Here is a 17,471-nt window from a genome sequence, read left to right on the forward strand (position 1 = left end):
GTGGTCTTTCTCTGCTCTGTAGCAGGTATGGTCTCATTCGTATCTTTTAGATGCCTGGTTTGTCAATCTACAGATATTTCTAAAAGCAAAACATTTTCATGTTCTACTAGTGACACATTTGGCGTGTCCGCTTCACTTTAAACGGTTTCCATTCACACTCAACCAAAGAGTATCTATGTCTCAACTCAGCTACTACGGGAACAAAGTGTTAGTGTGAGTCAAAGGACATTGAAGTTAATGTAATGTCCTTGTGATGTCTAACTGGGTTTCAGCTGTACTGGGGCAGAATGGCTGGAGTGTGACTAACACCACAGTATTTGTACCTTGAAGGGGTCATCAGTGGAACTGTCCTGCTCTTACACATATCCCAGTTGGTATAAAGTCACAACAACCTTCTGGTTCACTAAAAATTGTTGCTGTGGAGAATTATGTGAGTCTGAGTGATGACCCAGTATACAAAGGTCGTGTGACGTACCATAGAGATAAGAAGAATGGCCACACCCTGACAATCACAGACCTGAGAGAGAGTGACTCCACTACGTACAAGTTCAGATTTATTACAGATCAGACCGAAGGGATCCTGGAGTCACTTTGTCTGTTACAGGTACAGTGATGTTATATATAGTGCTGATCTGTTTAATTGGTTCTGGAAAATTGTCTTAATTTGTATTTAAATAATATAAATAATATGAAAGTATGCGTAAAATAGGAATGTCTGAATTGATGATTTGAGAACGTCCACTCCTGCCTCATTTGAACTAGACAACAGGTAATTGAGGTATTTAATGTTGTTATCTACTCCAGACCTGCAGGTGAAGGTGACCACTACATGGTGGTCAACGACACTGACCTGTAGCACCACCTGTACTCTGACTGACAACCCCAACCCCACCTACATCTGGTACAGGAACAGTAAGATTGTACAAGAGGACTCCTCCCCCTCATACTCAGTCTACTTAAAAACTGAAGACAGCTTCTACTGTGCTGTAAAAGGCATCAATTCTCCTGCAGTGTGTGAGTGTGACTAATACACTTTTTAAAGTCTTACAAAATCATCCAATACATCATTGGTCAGTGTTGATGTGCAGTGAAACAGACATGAAATAGGGCTGCTATTTCATTTCGATGAATGGATGTTGACAGTTCAAAATATGTACTCCATTTGAAAAATGTACTTGTGTTTCAGATGTTGGGGGTCACAGTTATTTCCACGTGACTTACACCCATCAGAGTATCTGTGCCTTGAAGGGGTCATCTGTGGACATATCCTGCTCTTATACATATCCCAGTGGTCATTGAGTCTCCGAAACAAACTGGTATACAAAGGAAAACTTGATGAGGCGCCACAAATCCTGAGCCCGGGGTATGGAGGTCGTGTGGAGTACCTGAGAAATATGCAGAGTGACTCCACCCTGAGAATCACAGACCTGAGAGAGGAGGATTCAGCTGAGTATAAGTTAAGAGTCATAACAGATCAGACAAACTGGGAGCCCACCTTCCCTGGAACATCTCTGACTGTCACAGGTAACACTGTCACGGTTTCTGCCGAGGCTGCTCCTTCTCCTTGTTCGGGCAGGCTTCGGCGGTCGTCGTCCCCGGAGTACTAGCTGCCACCGTTCGTTGTTTCTGTGTTCGTTTGGTTTTGTCTGTTTTGGTACACCTGTTTCTCATTTTGTCTTGATTATGTGTCCTTTAAGTTCTCGTTGTTTCTGTCTTGTGGTTGTGTGTAGTTGTTCTTTGTCAGCAGGTGTTTCCATGTCAAGTTTGTGCTCATTTTTCTGTAAGAGAGTCCGCACTATTGTGCCTGTTTGTTTATTAGGCTGAGTGCGTTATTTTTCTTGTGCCTCCGGCTCTGTTTATAGCCGTTCATTCTGTGGACTCTATTAAAGTATTTTGGACTACTTCTGCATCCTGCATCTGATTCCCACACCACACCTACGCCAGCTCTGACAGAACTACACACCACTCATGGAATCAGCAGGAGCAGCAGCAGCGACCGCGTCATGGGAGGAGCGCGTCCGCGGACAGGATGACAGGATAGCTCAAATCACCAACGCTCTTCAGGGAGTAATGAATACCCTGCATCGCCTGGAGACCAGTTGGGCACCCACGTCTCCTCCCACATTACCACCATTACCAGTCAGTCCCTTTGTCCACGCTCCGGAACCCAGTGGGATTCGGCTCTCGCTCCCGAGGGCGTATGATGGTACCGCTGCCGGGTGTCAAGGTTTCCTCCTACAAGTTGAACTCTACCTCGCCACCGTACACCCGGTGCCCTCGGGACACGAGAGCGTTTCCGCCCTCATCTCCTGTCTCACCGGCAAGGCGTTGGAGTGGGCCAACGCCGAATGGAGGAGAATAGACCCCGCGACGATCACCTATGCGGAGTTCTCCCGTCGCTTCAGGGCTGTATTCGACCATCCACCTGAGGGGAAGGCGGCGGGAGAACGTCTATTCTACCTCCGACAGGGAAAGAGGAGCGCACAGGAGTTTGCACTGGAGTTCCGGACTCTAGCGGCAGACGCAGGGTGGAATGAGCGGGCCCTCATAGACCACTTCCGCTGCAGCCTCCGGGAGGACGTCCGCAGAGAGTTGGCCTGCAGGGACACCACCCTCACGTTTGACCAGTTGGTGGATATGGCCATTCGCCTAGACACCCTGCTGGCCACCCGCGGACGTCCTGAGTGGGGGTCGTCCATTCCACCCTCCAGCACCTCCGAGCCTAGTCCTATGGAGCTCGGGGGTGCTGGCGCTAGAGAGGAGAGGAGAAGGAGCCCCAGGGGGACCAACCCCTGTTCCAACTGTGGCCGTGGAGGACACACTGCGGCCAGGTGCTGGGGGGGGTCTCCTAGGGGACGAGACGGCAGGCCACGCACTGGGGAGTCCTTCCAGGTGAGTAGGCGCCCCACTTACCCAGAGCTCTCTGTTGTGCACCTAACCATACCTGTTTGCTTCCCACAGGATGCACCTCGTTCCCAGCATAAGGCGCTAGTAGATTCAGGCGCAGCTGGGAATTTTATAGATCAGAGATTTTGTGCAGAGTTAGGGATTCCCCTCCTTCCTGTCAACAATCCTTTCCCTGTACATGCTCTAGATAGCCGTCCGTTGGGCTCGGGGTTGATTAGGGAGGTCACAGCTCCACTTAGGATGGGGACGCAGGAGGGTCATGAGGAGACTATACAGCTATATCTTATTGACTCTCCTGCGTATCCAGTGGTGCTGGGGCTTCCCTGGTTGATTACCCATAATCCCTCTATTTCGTGGCAACAGAGGGCTCTTAAGGAGTGGTCTGCCCAGTGTGTATGGCGATGTCTGGGCGTTTCCGTAGGGGCGACCTCGGTGGAGAGTCCAAACCAAGTGCCCGCATTGCACATTCCCCCCGAGTATGAGGATTTAGCACTTGTGTTTAGTAATGCGAAGGCGACGCAATTGCCACCACATAGACAGGGGGATTGTGCGATAGACCTCCAGGTAGGAGCTGCGCTTCCGCGGAGCCATGTGTATCCTTTGTCTCAAGAGGAGAAGAGAGCTATGGAGACTTACATAGCCGAGTCTCTGAGACAGGGATACAAACGGCCCTCCACTTCCCCTGCGTCCTCGAGTTTCTTTTTTGTGAAGAAAAAGGATGGAGGTTTGCGCCCGTGTATTGAATTACCGCAGTCTCAATCAGATTACTGTGAAATACAGTTATCCACTCCCTCTGATTGCGACTATGACGGAGTCTTTACACGGGGCGCGGTTCTTCACAAAATTGGACCTCAGGAGCGCATACAACTTGGTGCGTATTAGGGAGGGAGACGAATGGAAGACAGCATTTAGTACCACCTCGGGTCATTACGAGTATCTCGTCATGCCATACGGGTTAATGAATGCTCCTTCAGTCTTCCAATCCTTCGTAGATGAGATCTTCCGGGATATGCAGGGGCAAGGAGTGGTCATGTACATTGACGACATTCTGGTGTATTCTTCTACCCGAGCCGAGCATGTAGCCCTGGTGCGCCGAGTGTTGAGGAGATTGTTGGAGCATGACCTATATGTCAAGGCAGAGAAATGTCTGTTTTTCCAGGAGTCTGTCTCCTTTTTGGGTTATCAGTTGTCTGCGTCAGGGGTAAAGATGGAGGTTGACTGTGTGTCGGCCGTGCGTAATTGGCAAACTCCAACCACTGTTAAAGAGGTGCAGCGGTTCTTGGGCTTTGCGAATTACTACAGGAGGTTTATCCGGGGTTTTGGACAGGTGGCAGCTCCCATAACGTCTCTTCTAAAGGGAGATCCGGTGCGCTTGCAGTGGTCTGCTGAGGCTGATAGGGCTTTTGGGAGACTGAAGGACCTGTTTACCTCGGCGCCGGTGCTGGCGCATCCGGATCCCGCGCTACCATTCCAGGTCGAGGTAGACGCATCTGAAACTGGTATAGGGGCCGTGCTCTCGCAACGGTCTGGCACGCCACCGAAACTCCGCCCCTGTGCTTTTTACTCTAAAAAGCTCAGTCCGGCGGAGCGAAATTATGACGTGGGGGACAGGGAGTTGCTAGCCGTGGTCCAGGCCCTAAAGGTGTGGAGGCATTGGCTTGAGAGGGCTCAACACCCTTTCCTCATTTTGACTGACCACCGAAACCTGGAGTACATCCGGGCAGCTAAGAGACTGAACCCTCGCCAGGCTAGGTGGAACATGTTTCTGGCCCGGTTAGTTTTTAAGATCACGTACATCCCTGGGTCCCAGAACGGTAAGGCAGATGCCCTGTCCCGGCGGTATGACACGGAGGAGAGGTCCGTTGAGCCCACGCCCATACTCCCGCCGTCTTGCCTGGTGGCACCGGTGGTTTGGGAGGTCGATTCCGAAATCGAGCGGGCGTTGCGTACCGATCCTAGCCCTCCACAGTGTCCTGTGGGTCGGACGTACGTTCCGCTCGAGGTTCGGGATCGACTTATATATTGGGCTCACACGTAACCCTCCTCTGGACATCCAGGGATTGGTCGGACGGTGCACTTCCTTAGCACTAAGTACTGGTGGCCAACGTTAGCCAGGGATGTGAGGGTTTATGTTTCCTCCTGCTCGGTGTGTGCCCAGTGTAAGGCACCCAGACACCTGCCCCGGGGTAAGCTACAACCCCTGCCCGTTCCACAACGACCCTGGTCTCACCTCTCGGTGGATTTCGTTACTGACCTTCCCCCCTCCCAGGGAAATACCACCATCCTGGTCGTTGTGGATCGGTTCTCGAAGGCCTGTCGTCTCCTTCCCATGCCGGGTCTCCCCACTGCCCTACAGACCGCTGAGGCACTATTTACTCACGTCTTCCGGCATTACGGGGTACCCGAGGATATAGTGTCTGATCGAGGCCCCCAGTTTACCTCTCGAGTCTGGAGAGCGTTCATGGAGCGCTTGGGGGTCTCGGTGAGCCTTACCTCGGGGTACCACCCGGAGAGCAATGGGCAGGTTGAACGGGTAAACCAGGATGTGGGTAGGTTTCTGAGGTCGTATTGCCAGGGCCGGCCTGAGGAGTGGGCGAGGTATGTTCCCTGGGCCGAGATGGCCCAGAACTCCCTTCGCAAATCCTCCACCAGACTCACTCCTTTCCAATGTGTACTAGGGTACCAGCCGGCTCTGTCACCTTGGCATCAGAGCCAGATCGAGGCTCCTGCGGTGGATGAGTGGGTGCGGCGCTCGGAGGAGAAATGGAACGCTGCTCACGTACATCTGCAGCGAGCCATCCGTCGACACAAGGCGAGCACCGATCTCTACCGCAGTGAGGGACCGGTGTATGCACCGGGAGATCGAGTCTGGCTCTCGACCAGAAACCTGCCCCTCCACCTGCCCTGCCGGAAGCTGGGTCGGCGGTTTGTGGGGCCTTTTAAAGTCCTGAGGAGGTTGAACGAGGTGTGTTACAGATTACAACTTCCTATTGATTATGAGAATATTAACCCCTCGTTCCATGTGTCTCTCCTCAGGCCGGTGGTAGCTGGTCCACTCCAGGACTGTGAGATAGCAGAGACTCCTCCGCCCCTGCTGGACATCGAGGGGGCTCCGGCGTACACAGTTCGGTCCATCCTGGATTCGAGACTCCGGATGGGGGGTCTCCAATATCTCGTGGAGTGGGAGGGGTAAGGTCCGGAGGAGCGGTGCTGGGTGCCGAGGAGAGATATCTTAGACCCGTCTCTTCTGACTGAGTTCCATCGTGGTCATCCCACGCACCCTGCTCCGCGTCCTCCTGGTCGTCCCCGAGGCCGGGGTCGGCGCACGGCTGGAGCCGCGCGTCAAGGGGGGGGGTACTGTCACGGTTTCTGCCGAGGCTGCTCCTTCTCCTTGTTCGGGCAGGCTTCGGCGGTCGTCGTCCCCAGAGTACTAGCTGCCACCGTTCGTTGTTTCTGTGTTCGTTTGGTTTGGTCTGTTTTGGTACACCTGTTTCTCATTTTGTCTTGATTATGTGTCCTTTAAGTTCTCATTGTTTCTGTCTTGTGGTTGTGTGTAGTTGTTCTTTGTCAGCAGGTGTTTCCATGTCAAGTTTGTGCTAATTTTTCTGTAAGAGAGTCCGCACTATTGTGCCTGTTTGTTTATTAGGCTGAGTGCGTTATTTTTCTTGTGCCTCCGGCTCTGTTTATAGCCGTTCATTCTGTGGACTCTATTAAAGTATTTTGGACTACTTCTGCATCCTGCATCTGATTCCCACACCACACCTACGCCAGCTCTGACAAACACTGCATGTCACATCTTATCAATACTGCAAACTATTACTTCATGATATGTGTTTTAATCCCCTTTCATTTAGGTCTGCAGGTGAAGGTGACTCCTGCCACTGTGACAGAGGGACAGAAGGTGACACTGACCTGTAGCACCACCACCTGTACTCTGAGTGACAACCCCAACCCCACCTACATCTGGTACAAGAACGGACATGTAACCAACCAATCTAACAGTCTGTTCCTAAACCCAGCCAGCAGTGAGGATGCAGGCAGATACTCCTGTGCTGTGGAAGGCCATGAGGATCTCCACTCTCCTGAAGAGACTCTCACTGTCAGATGTGAGTATGTGTGATCCATCTCCAGTTGTATTCTTTTAGTAACATCTTCTCTTATCTATTCTATCTATCTATTATTTCAATCTATGTCCAAGTTCCATGATTGTACTCATCTCACTACTGTGGTACTACACAAACACTGTATTGTTACATTATTTTCTAAGTTACACATATTTATATTAATATTTCAATTATTTCAATCATAAGTGTAAGTTCCATGATGCTCCTCATGTAAAGCAATATGTATGAACAATGTGTTGATACATATTGTCTGCCAGATGGCCCAAAGGACAGCTCAGTGTCAGTCAGTCCCTCTGGCGAAATAGTGGAGGGCAGTTCAGTGACTCTGACCTGCAGCAGTGATGCCAACCCACCTGTGTACAAATACACCTGGTACAAGAAGAACATAACCTCACCAAAAGCATCAGGACAGAGTTACAATATCACTAACATACGCTCTGAGGACAGTGGAGAATACTACTGTGAGGCCCGGAATAAAATAGCATCTAAGAACTCTACAGCTCTGATGATCATTGTAGCAGGTCAAGTTTCATCTTCAATACTTCATTACAAAACTACATGTTTCAATCTAATCTTAATCATTATACTTTGTGTTATTACTCCTTAGTTTATAACTATACATTGGGTTATATTTTTGAATCTCCCGAGTGGCGCAGTGGTCTAAGGCACTGCATCGCAGTGCTAGCTGTGCCACTAGACCGGGAGACCTCAAGGGGCGGCGCACAATTGGCCCAGCGTCGTCCAGGGTAGGGGAGGGAATGGCCGGCAGGGATGTAGCTCAGTTGGTAGAGCATGGCGCTTGCAACGCCAGGGTTGTGGGTTCGATTCCCACGGGGGGCCAGTATGAAAAAAAAAAATGGAAAAAGAAATGTATGCACTCACTAACTGTAAGTCGCTCTGGATAAGAGCGTCTGCTAAATGACTAAAATGTAAATGTAATGTTATAAGATCCCTTAACAAGTATTGCTTTAATGTCCTGTATTTCAGTTTATTTTTAGTTTATTATATCATGCCATGTACTCACATCATCCATATTATATTACAGGGAAACAAACCTCAGTTATGACTACAGCTGTTGGAATCATAGTGGTTGTTCTGGTTCTCATCCTCTGTCTCTCTGGCTTCACGTGGTTTAGGTGAGTGAATTGTATTATTTATTATTTATTATTTAACTTTAGTAACATTGATTGATTGATTAATTCATTAGTTAACAAACAGGAAGAAGTCCTCCAAATCCACCTCTGACACGAGAGACACAAGAGACACAGCAGACGATGGACAGGTGAGTCTGTTTGAATCAGAAGATGACTGTGATGTCTGGGTATTGCTTTGTGGAACATTTCCACTCCTCATGTTGTCTGTCCTCTCACCCCATCAGGGAGACTCTAGTCCAGTGTATGACAACGTCTCAGGCATGGCCATGACCCCTACTGCAACACAGACAGCAGCCAACGTAGACCAGGATGTTGTTCACTACACCAGCGTCCACTTCTCTCGCTCCAAAAACCAGGAAGTCCCTCTGTACTCCACCGTCCAACTGCCTCAACCCCAGAAACAGGACGAGGATGTCCAGTACGCTGCTGTGAAATTCAACCGCCCCACTGCTGCCACCCAGTAAGCATATTCTGCATTAAGGTAATTCATATGCTGCTGCTTATTGTAGGAGATGTCATCAATAAGGAAAACAGTTGACCCATAGTGACCACTAGTGATGTCATTTCCTTAAACTACGAACGCAACAATGGACATCTCAAGAAAATTACTATGACATGTATTGATGTAATGATGGTTTTGAGGAACTGCTCATTTTGCGTTCCAAATGGCATCAAATTCCCTATTTAGTGCACTACAAAGGCAGTGCACTATAAAGGGTATAGGGTGCCAACATTTGGGACGCACCTTTGTTTCATTTCTGTTTCTCTCTCTTCAGACCTGCAGCAGCACAATCAGCTGAGGAGGACCCCTCTGTGATCTACAGTCAAGGCAGTCAACAAACCCAGAACCAAGAAGACCTGAACACAACAAACCCAGAACCAAGAAGACCTGAACACAACAAACCCAGAACCAAGAAGACCTGAACTCAACAAACCCAGAACCAAGAAGACCTGAACACAACAAACCCAGAACCAAGAAGACCTGAACTCAACAAGTTTGACAAAAACCCTTATATTCAAAATAAGTGCCATAAAGCTTGAGGGGGTGTGGAATATTGGCCATTATAAACTGGGGTGTTTATACTACGGCTAAGGGCTGTTCTTGACACAAAGCGGATATGCCGTCGTATATTGGCCTGATTGCTATTAGAAACTGGTTACCAACATAAATAGTATTTTTTACGCCATACCCGTGGTATATTGTCTGATATACAGTATTCACTTCTGAAATGCAATTTCAGTCAGTCAGCATCCAAGACCCAAACTAACCAGTTTATAATAGTATATAATAATATAGTTGAACATTTTATAAGTTTAATATTTCTTAAGTAAAATCGTTAATATTTCTGAGTACCAGATCTTTAAAAAATATATGTATTTCTGAAGTAGGCAACCTCAAGGTCCTAGTTATTGTGTTTCTATTATATTGTATTACTTCATATGCTACTATTAGATGATACACATCCTAGAAGTTTGCTTGATTTTTTTATAAATATTTTTAATTGTTTTTATTACAAACTATGGCACAATTTTGCCTCAATGTCCAGGAAAGGGTTCTGCTTGATGCAACATTTCTTAACGCTTTTATGAAATGTTTTTTTTTGTAAACTGTGTAAAGTGTGACATTTTTTCTGATACATTTTAAAGAATAAAAGTAATTGTCATTGTTTTGACCTTATTATAACACTATCTTCAGTGGAGTCTTTAGCAAAGGCCAGCCAACCTTTTGATACAGTATGCGTTGATGAGTATCAAATCTGTCTCCTGTTATTATACAAAGGGCACTATGGTAGATGGCATCCAAAGGGTTAAGAGTAGTAGCAGCTGCACTTTGATAAATAATATCACCATAATCAAGAACAGATAAAAAGGTTGACTGAATAATCTGCTTCCTAGTGCTTAGAGAAAGGCACGACCTGTTTCCGTAAAAAAAGCCAACTTTAAATCTTATCTTCTTAACCAGCTCATCTATATGTTTGTTAAACATCAAATCCAAATGCCTACACACACACACACACACACACACACACACACACACACACAGACAGACAGTCATACACATGAACATGCACACACACAGACACACACAAACATTCACGCACACAAACGTGTTTTATCAACACTACATGCAAAAGGTTCTCGTTTTTTAAAATCGTTTTGGTTTTATTTTCACCCATACGTGGTACATTTTCACGACTCTTAGTACAAAACTCCAAACTGGTCACACTTATAACGCAGCCAGTCTTTCATTCAAAACCTGTCATTGTACATTAATTTTGATTGTAAACATCTATCACCACACATCCATTAATTCAAAATATAAGTTCATTCTGAAATGTAATGAGAACATTGGTTTAATCACCAAAACACAACATACTATATTTTCAATTTAGTCATTTTAACTACCAGTTAATCCAATAGCAAACAATGCAAGATATGTGTTTCAAATCGCCCTTAGAAGTGCTGAAAGTAATATGCTACTGTACTGTAAATTGCACCGTTTTCACATTAGGCAATACACTTACATTACCCAACAAAATTGACAGAAGAGCTATAATTTCCATAATATATATCCAATGTGCAATCAAAGGTGATCAATGAAGACATCCTCTACACATAATTCATGCAAAAATGAAACAAATAAAATGAATGAAAATTAAACAACCTTTAGCACGCATTAATTTGCATCAAGCCTGTCTTGAGCATTTGGCTATAAATTCTCATCCACATCATAGTGAATGTCCTCATTGTTCATGCATTGCAGGACATCATACACCTTCATGCTGAAAAATTCCCCAATAGGGTTGAGGAAAGGAGAGTATGGGGGCAGGTATAGGGTCACGAATCGGGGATGGGCCCGAAACCATACCTGAACCACCTCTGCATGGTGGAACCTGACATCGTCCCATACAATGACATAGGTGACCCCTTCACCTTGACAGGCCTGCTCAATTTCACTGAGAAACACAATGAGGTGTGCAGCGTTGTAGGATCCAAGTCATGGCCTACGTCCTACCACACCATCTTTAGTGCTTTTATAGTATAGTTCCAGTAATGTATTGTGAAGTAGCATGTGCATCACATAGTAACAGTGATACAGTATATAGTGCTGTACCTGAACATACTCATACAGCTGTTTTATCTGGTGGTTGTTCCTCTCAAAAGGCACCAGGTAAATGTGTTCCATAGATACCTGCTGCCTCTTCAAAAGGCAGGTGATTATTAGTAGGCTGATGGATGCACATTGGCAAAGGTGTCATCATTCTCCTCAATGGCCTGCTTTATTTCAGACAGCCATATGTCATTCCTGGCCCTCACCATTTCCACAACTGCCACTCCTGCTGGTAGGTCAGCACACTACCACGGTCACCACATGCATTACAATGTGTAATTTACTTTAAATGTAATGGTAAAGCATAGTGCATATCCTGCAGATTAACCGGTTTTCTTGGCGAAATGTTTTCATAATCTAATTAACAGCTGATCTTTTTCAGATTGGGATGAACTAATCTGGCAGCCTCTGCCATGGCAAGGCCTCTTGGCCCGGACTTCATTAGACACGACAGTTCCCTGCCGTCTGCCTCCCTCTCTCTGATGTCCACCTCTTTGACCTCTTTGATGGGGCCCATGTCCACCTCTTTGACCTCTATGATGGGTCCGTTGTCCACGAGCTCTTTGATTTATTCCTCTCCCTTGCTGTCTATCCTGCTCCATGTTGAAAGAAATTGCAAGTGTTCACACACCCCCTTTTATATGGTGACCAATTGTGGTTACCACTATGTGATATCAGTTAGCAATAACGAGTTGTCATTATGTATGATTATCATGTATCATACATGTAATTTAGATGTTTATACTTTACAAACACACATTTTATTTCTGTAGTTCTCAAAATCCATAATATAGTAGACAAACCAGTTAAAAATCTATAGGTTTACCAAACGGTTAAGTGATTAACCATTAAGCACAGCTGGATTAAGTGATGGTCAAATGTATTTAAACAAATGAGAAGAGAATCATATGAAAAGTATTGTGAGCATTGCATTGTGAAGGGCAATGACTTTATATGAAAGGTATTTCTAGATGAAATACTGATTATGTTTGGTGAAAAAGTTACTGTGTGATTTTTTGTGTTTTACTCAGTCATTTGAAAATGAGCTTAAAGTTGTGAAAAAACACCTTTTTGATTATCTGTTTTGAGTTTTGTACTAAGAGTTGTGAAATTGGATAACCACTTTACAATATGTTTTTATTTTTTATTTTTATTTTCTGGGGGGGTGGGGTAAGGGGGGATAGAAGGATTACTTTATCCTATCCCAGGTATTCCTTAAAGAGGTGGGGTTTCAAGTGTCTCCGCTGTCCTAGCGTCGTGAGGGAGCTTGTTCCACCATTGGGGTGCCAGAGCAGCGAACAGTTTTGACTGGGCTGAGCGGGAACTGTGCTTCCGCAGAGGTAGTGGGGCCAGCAGGCCAGATGTGGATGAACGCAATGCCCTCGTTTGGGTGTAGGGACTGATCAGAGCCTGAAGGTACGGAGGTGCCGTTCCCCTCACAGCTCCGTAGGCAAGCACCATGGTCTTGTAGCAGATGCGAGCTTCAACTGGAAGCCAGTGGAGTGTGCGGAGGAGCGGGGTGACGTGAGAGAACTTGGGAAGGTTGAACACCAGACGGGCTGCGGCAATCTGGATGAGTTGTAGGGGTTTAATGGCACAGGCAGGGAGCCCAGCCAACAGCGAGTTGCAGTAATCCAGACGGGAGATGACAAGTGCCTGATTAGGACCTGTGCCACTTCCTGTGTAAGGCAGGGTCGTACTCTCCGAATGTTGTAGAGCATGAACCTACAGGATCGGGTCACCGCCTTGATGTTAGCGGAGAACGACAGGGTGTTGTCCAGGGTCACGCCAAGGCTCTTCGCACTCTGGGAGGAGGACACAACGGAGTTGTCAACCGTGATGGCGAGATCATGGAACGGGCAGTCCTTCCCCCGGAGGAAGAGCAGCTCCGTCTTGCCGAGGTTCAGCTTGAGGTGGTGATCCGTCATCCACACTGATATGTCTGCCAGACATGCAGAGATGCGATTCGCCACCTGGTTATCAGAAGGGGGAAAGGAGAAGATTAGTTGTGTGTCGTCTGCGTAGCAATGATAGGAGAGGCCATGTGAGGATATGACAGAGCCAAGTGACTTGGTGTATAGCGAGAATAGGAGAGGGCCTAGAACTGAGCCCTGGGGGACACCAGTGGTGAGAGCACGTAGTGCGGAGACAGATTCTCGCCACGCCACTTGGTAGGAGCGACAGGTCAGGTAGGAGACAATCCAAGAGTGAGCCGCGCCGGAGATGCCCAACTCGGAGAGGGTGGAGAGGAGGATCTGATGGTTCACAGTATCAAAGGCAGAAGACAGGTCTAGAAGGACAAGAGCAGAGGAGAGAGAGTTAGCTTTAGCAGTGCGGAGAGCCTCCGTGACACAGAGAAGAGCAGTCTCAGTTGAATGACCAGTCTTGAAACCTGACTGGTATGGATCAAGAAGGTCATTCTGAGAGAGATGGCATGCTCAAGAGTTTTGGAGAGAAAAGAAAGAAGGGATACTGGTCTGTAGTTGTTGACATCAGAGGGATTGAGTGTTGGTTTTTTGAGAAGGGGTGCAACTCTCACTCTCTTGAAGACGGAAGGGACATAGCCAGCGGTCAAGGATGAGTTGATGAGCGAGGTGAGATAAGGGAGAAGGTCACCGGAGATGGTCTGGAGAAGAGAGGAGGGGATAGGGTCAAGCGGGCAGGTTGTTGGGCGGCCGGCCGTCACAAGTCGCAAGATTTCATCTGGAGAGAGAGGAGAGAAAGAAGTCAAAGCATAGGGTAGGGCAGTGTGAGCAGGACCAGCAGTGTCATTTGACTTAACAAACGAGGATCGGATGTCGTCAACCTTCTTTCAAAATGGTTGGCGAAGTCATCCACAGAGAGGGAGGGGGGGGGGGGGGGGTGGAGGGGGAGGAGGATTCAGCAGGGAGGAGAAGGTGGCTGTCACACCCTGGCTCTGGGACTCTATATGTTGAGCCAGAGTGTGTTCATTCTATGTGTTCTGTTTCTATGTTGGGTGTTTCTAGTTCGTCATTTTCTATGTTTGACTGAGTGACTCCCAATCAGAGGCAATGAGTGTCAGCTGTGTGCTGGTTGTCTCTGATTGGGAGCCATATTTAACTGTCTGTGTTTCACTTTGTGTTTATGGGTTTTTGTTCCTTGTCGGTCTTTGTCACCGTGGACTTCACGAGTCGTTTATTGTTTTGTTATTTCGTGTGTATGCTTTAATTAAATAAAGCAAGTATGTTCGCAACTAACGCTGCGCTTTGGTCCACTCCTTCATACGACGTTCGTGACAGAAAAACCTACCATACCAGGACCAAGCAGCGTGTCCAGGAGCAGGCAGCCTGGTCATGGGAGGAGATATTAGACGGGAAAGGGTCCTGGACCTGGGAGGAGATCCTGGCCAGGATGGATCGCCGGCCATGGAGTGAGACGGTGGAGAGGCGACGGAGAGAGGAGCAGCGGCGTCAGCAGGGTCAACGTCGGACAGGCGAGAGGCAACCCCAAAAAAAATTTAGGGGGGGGCACACGGCAGGGACGACGAGGGAGCAGGAGGTAGTGTTGCATAGGATGGAGCATTTGGAGGCGATAAGGGAAAGGGTGAGAAATGAGGCATGGCGAGAGGAACTCGGTAGGCAGCTGAGGGAGCGGGGGGTTATGACGAAACCCAGTCCCGCTCCTCACACCAAGCAAGTGGTGTGCGTCACCAGTCCGGTCCGGCCCGTTCCTGCTTCCCGCACTAAGTGTAAGGTGCACGCCGCCAGCCCAGCCCGGCCTGTTCCTGCTCCACGCACCAAGCCTTCGGTGTGCGTCGCCAGCCCAGTCCGGCCAGTTGCTGCTCCACGCACCAAGCCTACGGTGTGCGTCGCCAGCCCAGTCCGGCCAGTTGCTGCTCCACGCACCAAGGCTACGGTGTGCGTCGCCAGCCCAGCCCGGCCTGTCCCTGCTCCACGCACCAAGCCTACGGTGTGCGTCGCCAGCCCAGTCCGGCCAGTTGCTGCTCCACGTACCAAGCCTACGGAGTGCGTCGCCAGCCCAGCCCGGCCTGTCTCTGCTCCACGCACCAAGCCTACGGTGTGCGTCGCCAGCCCAGCCCAGCCTGTTCCTGCTCCACGCACCAAGCCTACGGTTTGCGTCGCCAGCCCAGTCCGGCCAGTTGCTGCTCCACGCACCAAGCCTACGGTGTGCGTCACCAGCCCAGCCCGGCCTGTCCCTGCTCCACGCACCAAGCCTACGGTGTGCGTCGCCAGCCCAGTCCGGCCAGTTGCTGCTCCACGCACCAAGCCTACGGTGTGCGTCGCCAGCCCGGCCTGTCCCTGCTCCACGCACCAAGCCTACGGTGTGCGTCGCCAGCCCAGCCCGGCCTGTTCCTGCTCCACGCACCAAGCCTACGGTGTGCGTCGCCAGCCCAGTCCGGCCAGTTGCTGCTCCACGCACCAAGCCTATGGTGTGCGTCGCCAGCCCAGCCCGGCCTGTCCCTGCTCCACGCACCAAGCCTACGGGGTGCGTCGCCAGCCCGGCCCGGCCTGTCCCTGCTCCACGCACCAAGCCTACGGTGTGCGTCGCCAGCCCAGTCCGGCCTGTTCCTGCTCCACGCACCGAGCCTACGGTGTGCGTCGCCAGCCCGGCCTGTCCCTGCTCCACGCACCAAGCCTACGGGGTGCGTCGCCAGCCCGGCCCGGCCTGTCCCTGCTCCACGCACCAAGTCTACGGTGCGCGTCGCCAGCCCGGTCCGGCCTGTTCCTGCCACTCGCACCAAGTCTACGGTGCGCGTCGCCAGCCCGGCCCGGCCCGTTCCTGCCACTCGCACCAAGCCAGGGGTGCGAGTCGTCAGTCCGGCACAACCCGTGCCTGGGTCATCGGTGCCAATTCAGGTACCGCTCAACTGCTCCACTAAGGAGCTGAAGCCTACCGCTCCTGCTACGTCCAGTCCAGCTCCAGCCAGCGGGGCCAGACCGGACCAGGGGCGCTATGGGGGGTTTGTTGGAGGGTGGTGGGCAAGCCCGGAGCCGGAGCCGCCGCCGAGGAGGAATGCCCACCCAGCCCTCCCCTGTTTTGCTCGTATTTAGGCGCGGTCGCAGTCCGCGCCTTTAGGGGGGGGTACTGTCACACCCTGGCTCTGGGACTCTATATGTTGAGCCAGGGTGTGTTCATTCTATGTGTTCTGTTTCTATGTTGGGTGTTTCTAGTTCGTCATTTTCTATGTTTGACTGAGTGACTCCCAATCAGAGGCAACGAGTGTCAGCTGTGTGCTGGTTGTCTCTGATTGGGAGCCATATTTAACTGTCTGTGTTTCACTTTGTGTTTGTGGGTTTTTGTTCCTTGTCGGTCTTTGTCACCGTGGACTTCACGAGTCGTTTATAGTTTTGTTATTTCGTGTGTATGCTTTAATTAAATAAAGCAAGTATGTTCGCAACTAACGCTGCGCTTTGGTCCACTCCTTCATACGACGTTCGTGACAGTGGCAAAGAGCTTCCTAGGGTTAGAGGCAGATGCTTGGAATTTAGAGTGGTAGAAAGTGGCTTTAGCAGCAGAAACAGATGAAGAAAATGTAGAGAGGAGGGAGTGAAAAGATGCCAGGTCCGCAGGGAGTCAATTTTTCTGTTCTGTGAGCTCGAAATGAGTCGTCAAGCCACGGAGCAGGAGGGGAGGACCGAGCCGGCCGGGATGATAGGGGATATAGAGAGTCAAAGGATGCAGGATGATACTTTTCAGCGACTAACATGAATAATACTGTTAACAGCTTTTTAATACTTGTAGCTCTTGGGCCAAGTTGCTCCTGATGTGTTTAATGATGATTTACTTTGTATTGTTGTCAGACATTGTTCCGCATTTTATATTATGTAATACCATATTGTTCAGTGTCATGATATTGCTTGTTTTATTATTAAAAAATATACATTATTAACTATTTAGATACATCAAATATTTTTACATTTGCAGTTTTTACAGTGATGTTCAGTGTCAATACAGGATAAACATAATGTTGTAAATAAAACAAAAATTAGACAATATAGACATTGATTATTTGATTAACTATTAATACATTGATTCTTGACTATTTCCACTTCGATGTTGTTTCTTGTATTTCTGCCTATTGGACACATGATGGCTCTATTGAACCACGTAGCCATTACTGTCAGGAGATAAACTATCATAGATCAATAATAATTCATCAGAAATCACACGCACTGTTAACTGTGTTGTCTC

At 48.8% G+C, this 17,471-nt stretch overlaps 1 protein-coding gene across 1 annotated transcript; it reads left to right on the forward strand.

Moving 5' to 3' along the window:
• Positions 1-1,394: 1,394 nt before the first annotated feature.
• On the forward strand, positions 1,395-9,109 carry LOC311126444 (uncharacterized protein; the record flags this gene model as incomplete). The annotated part of the gene is made up of 8 exons (XM_084200439.1): positions 1,395-1,524; positions 6,762-6,821; positions 6,927-7,013; positions 7,289-7,552; positions 8,077-8,167; positions 8,250-8,313; positions 8,410-8,645; positions 8,962-9,109. The coding sequence occupies 8 exons, from the start codon at positions 1,395-1,397 to the stop codon at positions 9,107-9,109; spliced, it is 1,080 nt and encodes a 359-aa protein (XP_084056565.1).
• Between the last annotated feature and the right edge of the window lie 8,362 nt (positions 9,110-17,471).

The sequence above is a fragment of the Coregonus lavaretus genome (genome assembly GCF_964263955.1).
Source record: "Coregonus lavaretus genome assembly, contig: HAP1_SCAFFOLD_4080, whole genome shotgun sequence".
Classification (NCBI taxonomy): Eukaryota; Metazoa; Chordata; class Actinopteri; order Salmoniformes; family Salmonidae; genus Coregonus; species Coregonus lavaretus.